We start from the raw sequence: 20442 nt of genomic DNA on the forward strand, positions 1-20442 counted from the left end.
TATCACAAATGGTTTCTTATATGGTATCAAACAACTTAATAGTGTTATATAATAAACAAAATTGTTGATTTCCCTGCATTTGAAGTACTACTACCTCCACTCAACCAAAATTCCTTGGTGCTTGACTGACTTCCCTGCATATAACAACAAAATAGTCAAGCTACTCATTGAGTATGAGAGTAAGATGGATTACACATGTTACATGTACGTTTGGGATTGACATTACATGGGAGGGTGTTACTTGTATAGGTAAGGGTGCTAATATTGCCACACACATTCCCCTTCCATGAGTGGTGATGTGTTGACCATATTGTTGACCTCCGCCCTTGCCCATACCTCTTCCTCCAAAATGGGTACTTGTATTCTGACCAAACTTGATGTTCTCCAAACTGTTGGGGTCCACCCTGACGTGCCCCATATGTACCTATACCTCTACTCATCCCATTTGTGGGGATATTTTGACTAGTCTGTGCAAAACAAAGAATACTTAATTAGTTTGTGCCCAAAAAATATTAAAACATAACACTTAACTTGTTCATTTACCTGTGAGGGAGGGTGATATGGTTGAGAATTGTGTTATATAATGTTATATAATAAACAATACCTGATGTGGACTATTTTGTTGGCCCAGATGATGTCATTGAAGTACTACTACCTCTACTCGACCAAAATTCATTGGTCCTTGACTGACTTCCCTGCATATGACAACAAAATAGTCAAGCTACTCATTGAGTATGGTTGAGAATGTCCTAGTAGTTGCACACCTCTATCCATACTATGCCATGAATAATCAAATGAATGAACTTGTTCAGAATAAGCTTATGAAGGAACCTGCTGTGTCGGGCCCATACCCATACCACTACCTCTACCACAGGACACATGGTGAGATGGTTCCAATGCCATTTCAAAACCGATTGCTGACAAGCTGTTGTTGGAGTGTCCCACCTGCATATAAACAACTTCAACTAGTTGAGTTGATTATCATACAAACCTAATGGTTTAACAGGAGCAAACCACCACTTCAGTGGTTGTGTGTAGTTTGTACTACTTCTATTTCTATTAGTTTACCCATGAAATGGATTACCATTATCATTGCTTTAATGATTGCCTCTACCTCGGCCCTTGCATCTCCTATGATTGCGCCCCTTATCCCCACAAAGTGTGCACCTCATTTTCCTAAACCTCCTTGACACATGAACTCCATATGTGACTTTATCCGGTCCCTTCCTTCTAACCTTCTTTGGCCTATCATGTTGCTTTCTAAATAGTGGTGTTTTGATTGGAATACCTTTTGTCCTTGGCCATTGGGATTCGTCAAGCACCAGTAGCACATAATGACTATTATTGGTGTATAATGGATCAACGTAGTTGTATATGGTGTCTTGTTGTGATTAAATGCATGAAACTGTATGACAACATGCAGCCCTGTTATTGCCCATGCCCTACAACTACAAGTCCCAGCATGGAAATTCACCACCACTCTTCTTCTAGAATGTTTAACTTCAAAATACCCATAACCAACATACGCAGAGAGGCAATTCCTGGTCTATGCCTGGGCAATATCCAACTTCTTTCAGACATTAGGGCATACTATCCCCCTATCCTTTCTCAACTTATCTTGTCTTGTTTGAACCAATTTCATCATTTACCTTCAAATGGTATCAACTAGAGTGATTACGGCCTTCTCTTTGCATTCTAAAATCCACTTATTGAATGACTCTAAAGAATTGTTGTAGATATCATCACCTCTAGCCCTTGGACTAAATGCAGATCTGGACCATAAGTTAAAAGGCACAGAACTAAAATTTGAGGATAGTGTATGCCACTTCAGCTCCCCAGAGACAGCCCCTAAGGTCATTTCCTTTGAAATAGCCATTGAAGTTTGCATACATATGTCTAACATAGAAACTATGATCAGCCCCTGGCATTAAATTCTGAAAACATTCCACCAGCCTCTATAGGAAAATGGCCATTAATTTATTAGCTTGGTAGCAAATAATAAATGCAAATCACTACAAATATACATATGTACTATTCCACATACCTTTTTCTCATCAGATATGTAAGTCCAATCACATTCCTCTGGACTTCCAATGCAATTATTTAATAACCTCAAGAACTAGATCCAAGCATCCTTCATCTCAGCCTCTACAATTGCAAATGAAATTGGGAAAATATCATTATTACCATCTAGACCAATAGTATGTAAAATCCACCATGAATGGGGTTCCTTCAAATGGCACCCATCCAATCCTATGATAGGGTGGTATCTATCTCTAAAACCATTCCCCATTGCACCTAAACAAACAAAAAGTCATTGAAACTCTCCTATATAACCTTGCCCTATACAAAAGATAAATAGAGAGAGAGAAAGAGAGAGAGAATATACAAAAAACCCCTATATTGGGAAACAACTCCCTATTTATTTCTCATCATTCAGCAACTCCCCTTCTTTTTTTAGATTTCCCCCTAAGCCCCCTATATATATAGAGAGAGAGAGATAAGAAAACAAGCTTTTCAAACAATTACTTATTACCATACCTAGATAAAACACAATAAACAAAGTCCTAAAACAATATTATACTGAAACAAAACACAATCACAAAGATATGAAGCAAGCAAAAGACAACAATCAAGTACAAACAAAAGCCCGAACAGCTGGTTCAATGCAACTAAAGTAATAAGAATAAACAAAACAACCTAGCCTAGAAGTTGACAAAGCAATCAATATAAATAGTATGGTTCGTTGACAAAATGAAACCCTAAAAACTAATGCTTCCTTTCAAAAAAAAAATCAATAAATAAGTGTAATATGCAGTTCCTTGCCCCATATTCTACAAACAATAGAACTTACGTTCTTCTTCTCTGGCAACGGCAACGAAATGGTGTTCTTCTCTGGTCATGGCGAAGAAAACCCCTTCCTCTATGGTGACAGTGAGTAAAAACTTCCTCTGCACACAAAACCACCTAGCGGCGAATATTTCTTTATCTTTCAGCTATACCGGCCGTTACGCAGTGAGGTTTGATCAAGAAATCCGGTGGAGAACAGCTCTTGGCGAGAACATAGAGGTTTTCCCGGGGTTTTGTCTAAAAGGTCAATATTTTACTCGCATTTGGTAATTGGGGTGACATGGCCATTTTGGTCATTTTGAATAATTGGTTGTATGCCCAATGACTTAACAAATGGGTATTTTGGGAAAATATCACCTTCCATCAGAACAGAGAAGGGGTCTTTGTCTAACGGTCAAAGTTCAGAGGGTTTTTATCGCAAAAAAAAGTACAGGGGGTTATTTATCACAAGCCCCATAGTATAAGGGGTCCGCGTAATTTACCCTATTTATTATGACATTAATTATAAGAGTTTGACCATGTTAAAAAAAATAACTTGTAACCCATCAATCAATCCGTATTATAAAAGTGGTACCAATCAGATAGGATCTATCAAAATTTGCTAAGGAATTATTCCCTAGGGCATAATTTTTTCTAAATTATAAATATACATTCATCCATAACTAGAAAAAGAATTTGATCATTTTTTTTTAAACCTCAGAAAGCTTGCATAGCTTATAATAACATATTACAAGAACTACTTTGGCTGTTCTAAGTTTCTACTACTATATTATATTTGCATGCATTATATGCAAGTTCATGAGCAGCTTCATACTTCTATTTACATGGGTTGAGCATGCCGGTCCGAATCCTCATCCATATAGATGTTGTTCACTAAGCTTTCTGATTCAGAAAAGATGGCCAGAGTTTTTATCTTCAGCTTGAGGGCATATTGTATGCTATGTAGGAGGGCCCACCATTCGACTTGTGGTGGATTTGTTGCGCCAGTTCTTCTGCTTCCTGAGAAAATTTCATTATCATCTGCTGAGAGTATCCGAGCTCTTGTTCTTGCCATACCAGATGATGGAATAAAGGAACCATCAATGAACATTTTATATTTCGTGGCTAAGATTATATAAGAATGCATAAATGATGGATGGGAGGGTTGTATGGCCGGGTTTGGTAATAAAAACCAGAACATATGATGTATCAGATTTTCTGGATTCATGACATGATTTTTATGTAAAGCTGCATTTCTTATGTCCCGTATCAGTCTGAAAAGAATAAGGAACTTTGCAATGAATGCATGTATTTCTTCTTGAGTCCAGATCTCTTGCCCACACAAATTCTGCCCACATTTATTGCAGCTATACATGGAGAATATCTCATCCTCTGTATAGTGTTTTACAGGGGGAATTGTTGCCAATTCACGGGGAGTAGTATGTTGTGGGTAGAGTTTTCATGCAGGGGGAGATATTCCCAACATGAAGTGATAAAGTTCCATGTTCCTTACATACTCTGGGTTTATTCCTATGGATGATAGTATGATTTCAAGGGCCATTAATGATGGTCCAGGCTATCCATAGGGCTGCAAACAGATCAGCTGATTTGGATACACCCAGACCTAACTTTGATTGTTAATACTCATATTCTAATTGAATCTTATCCTTTATATCAGATTTGGATCAAATTCATATTGCCACCTGGTTCAGTTGGTAAGTCCTCTAGCTAGCTGTAGCCAATACTTATGCCCTGTTTGCTTTTGGTAAGTCACTTATTCGGGTAAGTGTATTTACCCATGTTCTTTTATTTCCCATGTAAACAAGGCAATGACAATGTTAGTCATAAAAATTCCACATAAATCTGAAAAACGAACATGTGTATCCACCTCTCAAAATCCAAAAAAAGAATGCCCCCTAAGGATCAAATTCATTGTCACCAAGGTTGGAGGGTTATGGATAGGGGACAGGTTAAGCCCTCCCCCACCAGCATATGCATGCGCCCCCCATTCGATGTATAACCCAATGAAGTTGATATTATCATGAACAAAATGAACCCAAAAAATAACTTATATGAAATTTAAACCTATGATGACTAGTAAAAATACAATATATTTTCGCCAATAGATACAATATAAAATTTAAGCATCTATTAGCATATAGATAGATAGATCAAATCGAATTGAATCATATCAGATCAGATAGAGTCAGATTCATAAGGGGCAAACTAGTGTACGAGGCTCCCACCAATGGCGGGTCTGGAGAGGGACAGATGTATATAGCCTTACCCCTGTACACAGACTGGCTGTTTCCATGATTTGAACCTTAATCACCCAGATTGCAATGCAGCAACTCAACGATCGCTCCAAGGCCCAATTATAAATAGATCAAAACTTGGATCACTCTTAATGGGATGAAATTGGAGTTGAAGTTCAGAGCTTACAGCCCTTGGTATTTCAATGGTAGAGATGCATCGACAGTCACTCTTAAGGCTTGAAGCTACATTCTCACACTTATCATCCCAAGGTTTTACCATTGCACCAGATAATAGAAGATTTGGATTTATTTTGTGTTTCATCACTTGCCAAGGCTGCTGATAGTGACAAAATAGATCAGTATGTGTGGAGTCCTCACCCAGATGCAGCCTCCATTAGGGGTGTCGATTGGACTGGATTTGGTCCAATCCGATCCAGTCCAATGTGAGTCGATTACAAATGGACCATGTCCAATTCAATCTAATGAATAATTTAGACCATTTTGGACCATCCAATATAAATTTCTTATCTTATATCAATGGATCAGATATTGGTTTAATCTAACCAAATTCAATATAAATTTATTACCGACAGACCAGGTCCAGAATTTAATAAATATTTTGGACCAGATTGGTCCAATCCATTATATCTTTTTGATCCGTCCAAAGTCCAAAACCGAGCCATTGACACCCTTAGCCTCCATGGTTGACAACCACCCATGCAGATTATTAATTTTTTTTTGTTGAAGATGTGCGCATTCCATTAATAACAAAGAATTTACTAACAGGATGATAAGAATTCAATGGACAGAAAGCCAGAGCTTCTTCCTCTGGTAAAAGTTTCAGAAGTGAAGACATTAACTTCAGATAGAGAATTGTTTGGACTGATGAAAGGCTACTATAAATGAATATTGATGAGGCCTGGAATTCTATCTCTGCAAATCTGAACCCATCATCTTATTTAAAAGATCATCCCAACTGTTTTAAATCAAGGACAAGTCAGTTGGACCATTCAAGTAGGCTCAAACATATCTCATTAATTCTAAGACACTAACAGGGCTGTTGGATGCAATTAGAGCAGAGAATGGCACATTAACACATGTAAATAGGGTAAATTTGATCGAATCAACATTCTAAGAACCATGGTTTTTATTTATTTTTTTTATTTTTTAAACTTGGGCAGGCTCAGGTTTGATTTTTGTCAAAATTTGAATGGCCCCGGTCCAAAACATGAACCTGAAACAGAGTAAAATATTAATTCGGGCCAATCCAAGTTGTACCTCTAATCAACACACATAGCCTGCAGTTCCATGGGTTTCATTCCATGCCTTCTTTTTTGGAGTGACCCCCCAAGTGACCATCTCAACTACTGGGTCATTGACAAAATTCATGCAAAAAAACGATAATTTCTGATTAGTACCTTGTATTTTGGGCCTAGTGCCACTTTTGGTCTCCGAACTTCAAAACATGATAATTCAATACCCGGACTTTCAAAATGTGTCAATCCAGTACCTTCCATTAACCAGCCATTAAGTGGCATTTGAAAAACTAGAAATGCCCCTCAAGTGTCATCTGATTTTCTTTATTAGCCATCCAAATGTTGACAAAAAATAAACAGTCCCAAATCCTTGCCTCTTCTATGCTAGAAAGTTGGGGTCACGTCTCAGTGGACATTCCGGTGAGCCCATCTTTTTTGATGGAAGAGACAAGAATTTGAGACTGTTCATTTTTTGGCAACGTTTGAATGGTTAATAAAGAAAATTAGATGACACTCAAAGGGCATTTGTGTCTTTTCAAATGCCACTTAATGGATGGTTAATGGCAGACAATGGATTGGCATACTTTGAAAGTTGGGCATTTAATTATCACGTTTTAAAATTCGGAAACCAAAATAACAGTAGGCCCAAAGTATAAGGTACTAATCAAGAATTTTCCAAAAAAAAAAACATAACCACTTTGACTATTGGTTCTTGGACGGTCCGGTCTGGTCTGAAATACCCTATTGATCAAGAAGCTTTAGCTGAATTTATGTTGATGAATTAAAGGAGTCTTAGGGCTTTTATGGGAAATAACAAGGAATTAAAGCAGGGACTAAACCAGAGGCCAAAAATTTTAATCCAAAGTCCAACGCGTCCCTGTCCATTTAAATGCACATCTATTTCAAATTGATGTGGAACAACACCTTAAATGTTTTTTGCAATATCAACCAACGTCTCCAAAACATAAAAGACAGATATTTTCTGGTAGAAGTTCTCATTTATTGATTCTTTCCGAAATATTTTTGTTATATGGTTCTAATAAAAGCCTGGAGATAACCCAAAAATGTAATGAAAATAACTGAAAGAACATGTTTGGATGTATGTTTGCATGGTCAATATGTAATTAAGGAGGGAACAATATGGTCCCACTTGCTTCTTATCTCCTAGTCTTAATAATAATAATAAAAAAAAAAAGTCTATACAATAGAAATTTAGGGCTGCAAACAGATCCAACCGAATTCTGATGTAGGTAATATCCGAATCCAATGTGGTACGAATTTGAAGATCCGAATTTGATCCACTATGTGGCGGATATGTAAATCATATATTTGAGTTCAAAAATTTACATATCAAGAAATTTGTATAAAATTAATATGAATTTATCAAATCAAATGTAAAACAAATATATATTATAAGAAATATAGGATATCCAAAAAAACATATGACCAATCAATTAAAATCATAAATTTGGTAATCGAATCAAGTGTTATTTATCAAAATTCATGGGTAGATTTTGATTGGTCAAAACTCTTTCCATACTATATATTTTCTATATCATAGATTTTCCCTATAAAAGTTCCAAATCCAAATTAATTCCTGTTTGGATCAAGCAATATCCAAATTTGATCCAATTAATAAAGGGGTGGCATTTTCATATCCAATTGGATACAACAGATCGGATTCTGTAGTAAGAAAGTCATATTTGAATTCCAACTAGATTAAATCGGATGAATTTGCAACCCTATAGAAGTAGAGCTGTTAATGGGTCAGGTCTACCCAACAGAATTGGACTGAACCGATTATGTTGATTCTGGTTTTAGGATTTTGTGACAATTAATAATTGGGTCATTTCTGATTCTTGCTTGTTCTGAACCGATCCTTAGGCCCAAACAGATCATTTTGTTAATAAAATAAAGGTTTCCTAGTTTTCTTATAATTTGTATTATATTTTATGTTTAAAAGGGCAAATTTGATAGAAAATATATAAGTCCATTTTAGTTAAAAACACTCGGTTATAAATAATTTCCTATTTTACTGTCATTTTTATTATGGTTATATATTATGAAAATTCAAGTTTTGATTTTGTTATTTATGTAAATAATTATAAATATCAGTATAATTAACATAAATTCAATCATGTAACGTTGTTCATCGGATTCCGATCAATTTCGTATTTGAACAGCATTAATAACTTAAACTAAAAATTATCAAAAAATATTATATATTATTAATAAGGCACAAAAAATTAAAATCGTATATCATGAATAAAATAAATTTCACCCATATATGCATTTAGGGCTGTATACGGATCGGATTTGTATCGGATCCACCCTTTCGATCCTATCAACTTTTGGATGATTCGGATTCACCCAAATCCATTAAAATGAAAAATTGACACTTTTGAATTAATACATACCTAACAGCTAACTCTTGTTCATCCAACACCAATCCGACAGCTCCATTTAATAAATCACTCCCTTCTGCATGGCCCATCTTCCATCAGTCCATCTCATGGACCCCCATAACTGATGTCCCCGACAAATTAAGTAAAACCAAAGCCCATTTATATCACCCGTCTTTTAGTTTTAGCCAAGGGTTAACGACAGGGGACAATCAATCTCTTAACTTGGACCAGAAGATATACCTCATGGAAGCGCGTGAGCGCCTGGGCGGTGGGTATCATCACATGTCCATCTCAACCCTACATCGACATGACAGTCCCCACTGAAACAACCTTGCAATGGTAGCCCCACATACAGATTAACTCCTCCCTGGATAAGGTTTCCTCATAATAATTATGTTTCATTAGGGAGACAGGTCGACGTGTAGCTTGTGGGTTGTCAACACGTGGCCGCTGCCCCACATGTCCGATGTCCCTCTCATTCCAAGTTGGAGAATATTCGACAGCTCTTGAAATGACTCATCCAGCTGGCAATTGCATGAATAAAGACTCCAGACGTGCCACGTGTCCCTCTAGGGGACCATGACATTTCGGTGCTGATGAGCTGTAGTCTTATGTCTCAACTGGCAGCAAAAGACTAGGTTCTCAAGGCATCCTTAGTCCTTTACAGTGTGACACACTACTAGAGACTAGAGAGTAGTAGGATTATCGAGCTTCTGAGACAAAGGTCCAAGTTGGTCATGATGTCAATGGGCCCCCCACCCAATTAACACCCTTGTGATGAGGACACCTGGCAAGTATGCTGGTCCAGACCCACAACATGACTACGTAACGACCATTAGATTAGTATAATCTTATGTGGTCCATCATTTCAAGAACCAGGGCCCCAAAAGTGGGAGTGCAAGAAAAGCATAGCAAGGGGGAATGATTCTAAAGACATTCTTGTTAAGTGTCTATTTGACTGTCTCTCTATTTGCATCTCTAAAGTAAAGCTCCTAAAAGGAAAAATGAAAATTTTTAAACAAAAGACTGTTCAAACTACAAAGTAAAGCATCCCAGGGAAGGGAAGGGAAGGGATTGTGAGGACAGAAACAGATGAAAAAGGAAAAGAGGAAAACAAACTTTGTAACTTACAAAAGGATCAACAAGCAAGAACAGGAGCATCAGGAATGAACAAGCCACCTTGTCACCACCGTTGAGAACCCAGTTTCTATCTCTATTCTTCTTCACTCTTCCTTCACCTTCCATCTGCTGATGTGAATGAATCTGCAAACCCAGAAGGCCGGGTAGGTATGCTTGTCTGGGTGTTATCCACACTGGCAAGGAATGATGAGGAAGAGTCCATGTGACTGTTGCCCTCGAACGCCTGCCACTTCTTTAACGCCTGTGGTAGGGTCATGTCGAGGTCGATGCCGTAGATGTCCTCCGAGTCTGGGTCTGCCGGCTTCCAGAGCTCGACTAGGGATGACAATACATTCACTGCATGCCCCATGTCGGGCCTCTGATAGGGCTCCCTTGCACAGCAATGGCCTGCCAGTTCGGCAACAGTGGTTATGCTTGAGAGAGTGTCCTCAGTGAGATCAATGGTTGGGTCTATGGCCTTGCGGAATGCATCCTTGTTGAGATGCATCCTCCTGAACCATGTTACCAGGTGCATGCTTTCTTCGGGCTGGCTCTCATCAAGTGCCTTTCTCCCTGTTATAAGTTCCATCAATATCACCCCGAAGCTGAAAACATCAACCTTGGTGGTCACTCTCCCTGTCACTGTTCAATTACATGGTGAAAAAGAACCAATTCTGAAGTTAGTAATGAACAAAAACCAAAATAATCGTATTGGCTAGGCATCAAAGAGAATGGAGAATAAACGGCAGTGATTATTAAAAAAAAATGAACCATGAAAAGGCAACCACTGAATGGCCATTATTATGGAACTACAACCATACTTTTGGATATGTTAGATGCTAATAGAAAAAAACAGAAAATAGAAGTATTAATTGAATAAAACTTCAGTATGATGAAAGACCCCCTGCTTTTGGCTTAACCAATTGGAGACCATAACAAATGAATTTCCCTTAGGATGCATGCTAAAATTGGTCTGTGTGCCTTATCATGTATAGTTTTTAGAAATATTGCCTTTCATTGTTTCTAAACATTAAAAACTCCGTGCTTTAAAGGCTGATAAAAACTACATAATTCGTAACCAATCAAAAAAGAATTGTATAGTTTGCAATTAACTACACATTAAGATGAATTTTTTTATGGATATAATGGTATAAATGAATGTAAACCATGTAAAGGGATTCAACGTCAGTCAATCAAAATCCTACTAATAATAATAAGATGAAATTATAACAGGTTCCAATTGGGTTGGCAGAAGCCAATATCTAAACGGTATTCAAGGGTGTGAATGACACGAACACAATATACACGCCCACCATCGAGGGGGCGTCTGTAATGGTGAGAGACCCCCCCCCCCCCAACATGATTTCACCTGAACAGCTGGATGCTCGGGACCCTTACTTGATCCAACGACAAAAATCTTGAACTGACAAGTGTGAGAAGGCAGGTTCGAGCCTTTTTTTATTAAAAAGGCAGGTCCAAGTCTGAGAATGGATGCTTTTGCAAAAAAAAAAAAAAAAGGACAAGGTTAGGGTAGTATCCAGTCTACCACTCCCAAAACTCAGATAGCTGGTGGGAAATGGCCTTTGTAGCTGGATGCATGCATTGCAATCTTGCTGAATATCATCAGAACTCTCCTAAGAATAAATGCATCCATCAAATTCTACCAAGAAAAGTTTGGATTTTCTTTTTTATGGGTAACTGAAATAAAATTTATTATATGTGAGAAATAATAACAAGAATGTAAGTTACAGTTACAATCAGTGCCCAGCACCCCCTCGAACCCTATAACTTTCATGTTATCTAACACATTGTTTGATCCTTCTTTAAATATATCACCACCGTGGTTCTCTATCATGTTTCAAAATTACATTTTCAATTTTCTCTTTTCCTTTTCCATTAATAATTAGGCGGTACCATGTTTCAAATTTTTGAATGCCCAACTGTGAAGTCTGCCAAAATGCAAACTCAGGTGTGAATGAGGGGGATGGGGATCAGGGGTGTCAGAACTGAATGTAATTAATTATTTGCTTCTCTGTAGTCTCTCCCTGGTTCAGCTATTCTTTTGGTGTTTGTTTGACATTTCTCAATCATATACAATAGTAAGTATTTAAATCCATAAAGACGGTTCTGACTCCTAGTTAATTCAGGAAGAACTCCAAATTTGCAATTCTTCTCATAATCATTCTAAACTACCATATTTGAATTTAGAAAAATTAAAGTGTTACCTGCATATTCTGGTGCAAGATACCCAAAAGTTCCAGCAAGCCGTGTTTCAATTGAGGCTTTCCCTTCAGGAGCAAGACGAACAAGACCGAAATCTGCAACCTTAGCCCTCATATCATCTCCAAGAAGAATGTTAGAGGGCTTCAGGTCCCTGTGAATGAAACTTTGAGCGGCTAAACTATGCAGATATTCAACACCTCTAGCTACATCTAGGGCAATGCTCAACCTTTTTGTCCACTCCAATGGCTTCAAACCTTCTTCATTCCAGTCAAAAAGATGCCTACTTAGAGTCCCCTGAGGCATGTATTCATATACAAGAAGCCTCTCATTTCCATCCAAACAGTACCCAAGAAGCGCAACCAGATGCCGGTGCCGGACCCTGGTCAAAACAGCAATCTCAGACTTGAACTCGGACAATCCCTTCCCACTGATCACCCCAGACTCCATTCTCTTCACTGCAATCTTCGTCCCATCATGCAATTCCCCTTTGTAAACTGTTCCAAAACCTCCCCTTCCCAATATATTCTCTTCACTGAAATTGTTTGTCACATTTCTTAGGACTTGAATGGAAATCACCATGTTTCCTGCCTCAACCATTTGGATATCACTGGGCCCACTACTGGTCCGGCTGAATGTTTCACTTGCAGCCCCAGCATTCACACTTGAACCTGCTACTGATATCTTCAACATTTCAGGGTCAGACCCAGAATGGCGAGGATGGATAACCATTGTGTTTGGGCTCTGTACTCTGCCAAAGCGCTTTTGCTTCCGCTTGTAAAGACAGAAGCCCAACAGCCCTAATAAGAAAATCAAACAAATACCACCAATTACAGAACCCACAATAACTCCAACTGGTACTGAATCGTTATTATTGTCATTGCTTGAATCGCTGTTTGTTCCATTTCCACCACTCTTACCAGGTGGTGGGTTTTCTGAACCCCCTGATGAAGGTGGACTGGCCTTATCCTTGCCAATATCCGGGTTACCACTCGTCTTAACAATCACATTACGATTAAAACTTGGGACATTTCCAAAAAGCTGATTGTTTGTTAGATCAAGCTCCCTAAGATCAGGTAGAGTTGTAAGCTCCACCGGAATAGTACCCGTGAGATTGTTGTTAGCAAGGACCAGTTTTTGCATAGACTTAAGGGACGAGAAGTCAGGAGAGATCTTACCCGAGAGTCCCATATTCCGAAAATTAATGACTGTAATGTTGCCACTGTTGCAAGTAATCCCGAGCCATGGAGTGCAAGGATCATTACCCTTCCAGTTCTCGGCAAACCGCGTCGGATAATTCATGGAGCTGGCAATAGAAAGCAATGTATTAACGCGGGGATCGCAATCGCCGGGAGTGGGCAAACAGAAACTGTTTGTCTGAGTAGACATATCCACTGCAATTGAATCAGGGAACTTCGGCATCGGCCCTTGAAGCAGATTGTTTGTCAAATTCACAACCTTCAAAGATGGAAGAGATATCAACGAGGCCGAAACAGGACCAGTAAACATATTATCCCTGAGACTCAAGACCTGCAAGCCTTTCAACCCAGAAAAGTGAGGTAAAGGCCCAGAAAATGCATTTGCATGTAACCAGACCTCCTTTAAGGAAGCCATGTTCTGCAAAACATCAATGGTTCCCGTGAGCTTGTTAGTGCTCTTCTGCCCGTTCAACCACAGAGACTGCAAGTTAGATTGGGCAAAACTCTGCGGAAGCACACCTTCAAGTGAATTGAAAGATAAATGCAGGCCGGTCAAGCCTGGAAAAGTATCTCCTCCAAAGAAATCAGGAATCGACCCAGTAACGTTGGCTGAATTCGCAGAGAAATTCTGAAGAGTCGCAGCATCACGGAGGCTGTCCGGAATCTCCCAGGCCGAAAAGGGGTTATCATCTATCTCAATAACTTGCAAAGACGAAAGCTTAGCAAAGAAATCGGCCGGAATCTTAGAAAACTGGTTATTACCAAGGAGTACAACTTGCAAAGACGACAACCCACTTAAGCTTGGAAGAGGGCCGGAGATTTGGTTCTTTTGCAGCTCTAGTCGCTCTAAAGCTGTAAGGTTTCCAAGATTGGGAGGTAACGTCCCCTGAAGATCCTGTCCTCCGATCTGAATCCGAGTAACTTGCTTGTTGTCGTTGCATTGTACATGGTCCCAGTTACAGGGATCTGGGTCGGACCATCCAAGTCCTACTGGAACGTTCAGACTCTTCTTCAATTCCTGCATTACCGAAGCATCACCGGGATTCGTCTGAGACTGTACAGAGAAGAAAACCGAAAGGAAGACCGCAAGACAAAGGGTTAAAACCCTAGATTCGACATGGGTCTCCTTCATCTTGGAGCCCGTCAAGGAAGAACCTCAAGAGACGAGACTTGAGCAAGACTGAACAGATTTTCCTCTTTCTAACCGTTTAAGTCAGCATTGCTCGCTAGCTGTTTGTGTTGATGCTCTAGAGAAGTGAGAGAAAAAAACAGACAGGCGGAGAAGGGCCGCAGAGCGAGCGCCGGAGATTGAGGAAAAGAGAGGAAAGAGAGAGCGTGGAGGGTGGTGTGAGGGTGGGTTTTTCAGAGCAGAAGCTGGCACGTTATAGTGGGCCCCACTGCGTTTCCGTTTTAAGAAGGCCCAGGCCCCCCGCCAACGATGCAGCGCCCGTGCTTTGACGAATTTGCCCCTATTTATTTTAAGCAATTAGTGATAATTTAAGGAGAAATGGAATTAAAATTTACAAGGGGGAAGGCAAATTAGGGGAGGGGACTAAAATGCCCTTGCCTTGGATTCTCCTTATGGTAACATGGGAAGCCAATCTGGACCGTCCGAATAGTGGGCCAGACCCAGACAAGGGCGAACAAATGAATGGCCCATTTGGGCTCAGGGCTCAAAACTCAAGGCCCATGTGTGTTTTGAGCTGGAAGCTGGGTCCGTGTACTTGGTGATGACTGGAAGAGCAATGACTAGGGGAAATAAAATATTAAAATAATGATAAGCAGTATAAAATGGGCCGAGCAGCAGCTTAGTGGGTGACAGATAGTGTCAGTGCGTTGTGAATGAAAAATTTGATTATGGGCTTTGCTTCTCTCCCTCTCTCGTTATGATTTGATAATGATTTTTTAATTGCTTTTTTTGTCGGGTTTTTGAAGGACCAAACGTGGACCACCAAGTATCATATATGCTGTGTGGCCCTTGGAGTTTGGAACTAAGGTAACTTTGAGGTCTTGGAATGGGCTGGTTTGAAAATGGGTTCAACCATCTTAAACCGCCCGGACACCCAACATGTCATTGAGTCACCGGCTGAACCATCCAGTCCAATCCGAGTCTGAAAACACTTAGGACTGGGCACTGAGGTCTGACTTGGACTGGACCTATGGATGAACTGGTATCCTATAACCTGGTGAGCATTCTGGGCCCATGGTTTGTTTTTTTCTTTTGATATTTGACGATTCACCTAGTGGATGTCTGGTATCGATATCATTTTCTGAGAAAATGGTGCTACATAGGTGCTACATTAGAAAAAGTAGTGTTTCAAATAACGTCTTTTTGTTTGGTATCACTTTTCTAGAAAAAAAATGTTGCTCTAGATTATATCTTAATAATTGAGAAAGTGGTGTGTTTTTGCCAATGGTGTAATGATGTGACATTAATATGACATCATTTTGGACATTAAATAATATAGATCAATATTGAAAGCATTGATATCAACATTGTCTATTCTCTCAAAAATAAACATTTATGTAGCAGCACTTATTCCAAATAAACAATAAGTACCGTTTTCTTACAACTCTACATGCCCATCAAATAAAACGGTGCGATATTTTCAGCACCAATGCCAAATACCTATCTAAATCTCCCATAGAGACCGCTGAATAGCATAGTCCCCTCTCCAAAGTTAGTGGTGGTAGCCGGAATCGAATTTGTCTCTACCGGAAAATGGTAAAAAATAAGGTGGATAGGATAAATAGTGACATTAATAGCTCATCTGAAGGGCGATCTGACTTCTAAAATGGGTTGTTGGAATGGGAGAGGGGTAATGGATGGAATGTAAAAGCATGGGGAAATGGTGATAGAAGTGAAAGAAACTTTCACGTGAAAGGCCAAGAGGTACGACTCCCAAAAGGTCAATAAGATTGCATACAGTGTAAAAACAGATCAGAAATTTCAAAATCTTGATGAGGGAGGATGCGACCCGAGTTGAACATTACACGTTAAGCTGGACAAAAAAGAATAGGCTCGAGTTCACGATGTGTTTGCATTAGGTAAGAAATACTAACTCAAATTTGTCTCAACTCAAAAGTTCATATGTTAGGCAGTAGGGGTGAGCATTATTGGGTTAATACTGAAAATTTTTTATTTCGATTTTTTTGGTTCAGTTATTTTGTTTTTGATTAATCCAGTTCGGTTATTTCAGTTTTTGAATATTTTGGTTTCAATTTCGATTTTTATAATTAGAAACCCAGTTACCCGGAATAACCAAATTAACTGAACTTTGCTATATAACATGTAATATATAATATATAACATTTAATATTTAACACTTAATATATATTATATGTTATAATATATCTATATCTATATCTATATATATATACATACTACCTATAAAAGAGTGAATGCCCCTCTTTTGGAATTTTCATTGAACGTTTTTTTACCCTTTTATCTAAGCATACAACGGGTATAAAGAGGGCATATATATCCTTTACTCTCACTTCAGAAACTGCTCACTTGTAACTGTTCAACAACTGCCAAAGTGTTGAAACCATCAAATTATAACTGTTTAGAAACTGCCCACTTAATACCTTAATTAATTTTTGGATAAATGAATTATAAAAAGTGACCATAAATTATAAATAGTTTTGTCTTAGAGATATTGCCACATGCAAATGTACATACATGTTTACTAGTATAATAAAGTATATATATTCTTGAAATTCAGTTTTAACCAAAATAATTGAAAATCGAATAAAAAATTTTGGCTTAGATTATTTGCTTTTTTCTATAACTCAGTTTTGGTTTAATTTTCATTTTTTAAATTTGGTTTTTCAAATTTTGGTTTATTTGGTCTGGTTTTTATACAAACGATCATCCCTACTCATATGTTTAGGTTTGTCTCAGCTTGAGCTCCATAATGACTTCTTCATGTAAAAATAAATAAAAATTATTCTTATTATACATATGACAATAAGCCGAACTCAAGAATTTTTTACTCGAGCCGAGCTCGAGTTCAAGGTTCTGGCTCAAACCGAACTCGAGCCTTGTAGAACAGTCTCGAGCCGAGCTCGAGCCTAGTACTGTTTGTCTTGGCTCGGCTCGAATCCACTCCTACTTGAGGGGTATTGGCCCAAAAAGGTGAGGTGTAAGCCTCAAAGTTTAAGGAAAATTTTAATTAAACTTTGTAAATCAATGAAGATAACATATAATATACCAAATTAAAATGATAGAAGTTACACAATCCACAAACTAAAAGTTTATAAGCAATAAATTTTGGAATTTAAGCATTATATAAAATAATAACTAGTCAACTAACAATTATAAACAATTTACATTTCATGTAAAAAACCAAACCAATTTATTAGAAAAGAAATATATGAAGAATCATCCACATAATTGATATTAGATTTGTGGCCATCCAATAGTTAAAAAGAAAGGAACCAATTTAGTTAATTTAATATATGCAAATAATAATAATAATAATAATAATAATAATAATAATAATAATAATAACATTACAATTAGAATAATAAGAAAAACCTCACTTGATTTATCCAAAAGAAACTAAGAACTTGATTAGTCTTTTTTGCATTGGACTCTCTTAAAATGCTAAAAAAAAGCTAATAGAATTTGATTTGCATTATTGGTTTTTCATTTTTATTTGGCCCAAAATTATTGAAGTGCTTTTTCTATATGCTTTAAATTATAAAAATACATTTTTTGCATTAAATCACTAATTAATCATTAACACTTGAGGCTAATGCCTTTTTACACCTTAGGCTACACGTCACGCCTTGAGGCTTGAGGCTTATGCCTCATTCTGACAAAGGCTTAAGCCTCACACCAAAGTTGTGAGGCTTAAGCCTTGAGGCAAAATTTATGTGCCTCGCCTCAAGGCGTACGCCTCATGCCTCAAGGCTTAAGCCTTTTAAAACAATGCTCTATACTACTAAGTTACCTTTATGTTAACTTGTCAATCCATATGATTTATCTAAAAAAAAATATATAAATAGAGTACATACGCAATACCCTTGTTGTGATTGATACATTAGAAGCCAAAAAAATAATACTAACGGGGTTGTCGTCAGTCGATAGCCAAACTGAAAAGAAAACTAAGGCCCTTTTTGGAATTGTTCTATGGGAATGTTTCTTGCATTCTAGACGTTCCCGCGGAATAGAAACACATTTGAACACATGTTTTTCATGAGAAACAACATGTTTCAGAATGAGAACATGAGATTAAGAATGTGCTTTTCCTCCAAAAAAACAAGTCTACAGGAACTCACACGTGAAAGAAAAACTACTCCAAAGATTCATCTCCTACCACCTCCAAAGAAAAAGACTCTTCTCTAGCACCAACTTTTCCACTCATTCATTTCATTCATCACTCTCTCTCTCTCTCTCTCTCTCTCTCTCTCTCTCTCTCTCTCTCTAACATTGCCGCAAGATTGAGAACCAAAGGGTTGCCTCTCAATAACCTCCAAAAAAAGCATAACCCTTTTTCTCCTTTCAGTTTTACTCTCTTGTTGTCATAGTTAAAACACAATAAAGGAAAGAACAAAATAATTAAGGGAAGAACTTTGTAGTTTGGTGGTGAAGAGCTAGCCAAATCCAATTTGTTTTAAAGAGATTACACGATGAGTTTGAATTGGATTACAATTCCAATATAGGTTACATAATAAGATGAAGAAGAGATAATGAATAACTCTCATTATCCTAGATCATCATGATCACAATGTGTGCTAACACGCCCCCTCAAGCTGAATGCAGTGACATGAAGATTGGACCGAAGCAGCTGAAAGCGTGAAGAAGACAGAGGCTTTGTGAGTACATCTACAATCTGTTCGCTAGAAGGGATATAAAGAATGTAAAGTTTCTTCCATGAGAATAAGTCACAAAGAAAATGATAGTCAACCTCCACATGTTTAGTTCGAGCATGGAATATTGGGTTAGCAACCAAGTAGGTAGCACCAATATTATCACACTAGGCATCGAGACAGGGAATCCCAAATAAGCAAGAAGAGACTGAATCCAAAGAACCTCTGTGACTAAATTTGCATGCACACAAAATTCAGATTCTGTACTTGAGTGCGCTATGATTGCTTGCTTTTTCGAGCTTCGGGCAATGAGATTGGAACCAAGATATATAGAATACCTACCGGTGGAGCATCAATCATCTAGGCTGCTCACCCAATTAGCATTAAAGAAACTAGTTAACGTGATATCCAAATAGGCAGTAAAATGGGAACCAAAATCACTAGTAGCTTTTAGATAGCGAAGGATCAGCATTACTGCACTTCAATGTTCCTTAGTTAGACAATGAAAAAAATTGGCACACCTTGTTAACTTCAAATGAAATATCTAGCCTTGTCAAAGTAACAAATTGGAGAGCACCAGCCACACTTTGATACTCAATAGGATCAATTAACAAAGTTTCAGAGAATTTGGACAGCTTATCAAAGGTCGCCATAGGAGTAGCAATAGGCTTAACACCATCAAGCCGAGTACAACATAATAAATCAACAATATATTGTTGTTGAGACAGAAATAAACCAACATAGGAGAATTGTGCTTTGATACCCAAAAATAATAATGAAGAGAGCCAAGATCTTTCAAGGGAAAGATAGTGAATAAAGAAGTAAGAAATTGGTTAATGGCAATTGAAGAATCACCAGTAAGAATAAGATCATCAACATAAATAAGCATAAAGAGTTTATACCTCCATGGTCATAGACAAAGAGAAAGGGATCAATAGTGGAATTCTGAAAACCAATGTGAGTACGAGTAGCACTGAGACGAGAAAATCAAGCCTGAGGAGCTTGTCGGAGTTCATACAGTGCCTCTCAAAGTTTACAGACATAATCAAGCTAAAAAGGATCTTCGAAGCCTTTAGGTTGTCAGATATCTTCATCAAGAAAACCATGAAAGAAGGCATTGTTGATATCTAGTTGCCAAATAGACCACCTATGAGAAACATCAAGAGCTAGAATGCTACAAATAGTGACAAGTTTGACAACCGGACTGAATTTATCAAAGAAATCCAAACCAGGAATTTGGTTATACCCTTGCACCACTAACTGAGCTTTGTAGTAGTTGAAAGGCCATCAAAATTCTTTTTAATCTTGAATACCCACTTAGTACCAACCACATTCATACTAG

At 38.0% G+C, this 20442-nt stretch overlaps 1 protein-coding gene and 1 long non-coding RNA gene across 3 annotated transcripts; both read right to left on the minus strand.

Annotated features, from left to right (window-relative positions):
- LOC148855313 (uncharacterized) lies at positions 1–3077 on the minus strand. 2 transcript variants are annotated; one of them, XR_016094905.1, is made up of 6 exons: positions 2855–2994; positions 2045–2148; positions 832–945; positions 605–695; positions 227–467; positions 1–134 (listed from the first exon to the last, which is right to left on the minus strand). It is a non-coding gene; the product is annotated as an uncharacterized LOC148855313 (long non-coding RNA). The 2 variants fall into 2 exon arrangements; XR_016094906.1 differs by lacking the exon at positions 2045–2148 and having other exon boundaries at positions 2855–3077.
- Positions 3078–9667: 6590 nt separating this feature from the next.
- LOC148855314 (receptor protein kinase TMK1-like) lies at positions 9668–14732 on the minus strand. Its single transcript, XM_088985153.1, has 2 exons — positions 12090–14732; positions 9668–10506 (listed from the first exon to the last, which is right to left on the minus strand). Exons 1-2 carry the CDS (start codon positions 14413–14415, stop codon positions 9980–9982), a joined length of 2853 nt encoding a protein of 950 aa, XP_088841279.1. The 5' UTR covers positions 14416–14732; the 3' UTR covers positions 9668–9979.
- Positions 14733–20442: the final 5710 nt, after the last annotated feature.

This window comes from Nelumbo lutea, chromosome 4, assembly GCF_056320005.1.
Source record: "Nelumbo lutea isolate HS-2025 chromosome 4, American lotus-T2T, whole genome shotgun sequence".
Taxonomy (NCBI): Eukaryota; Viridiplantae; Streptophyta; class Magnoliopsida; order Proteales; family Nelumbonaceae; genus Nelumbo; species Nelumbo lutea.

What these genes read in the sequence shown, in the direction of transcription:
- LOC148855314 (XM_088985153.1), bottom strand. Translation starts at nt 14,415, where the DNA reads ATGAAGGAGACCCATGTCGAATCTAGGGTTTTAACCCTTTGTCTTGCG. An exon ending in TCTTGCACCAGAATATGCAG is followed by an intron (nt 10,507 to 12,089) that starts GTAACACTTTAA and finishes GTAATTGAACAG; the next exon opens with TGACAGGGAGAGTGACCACC.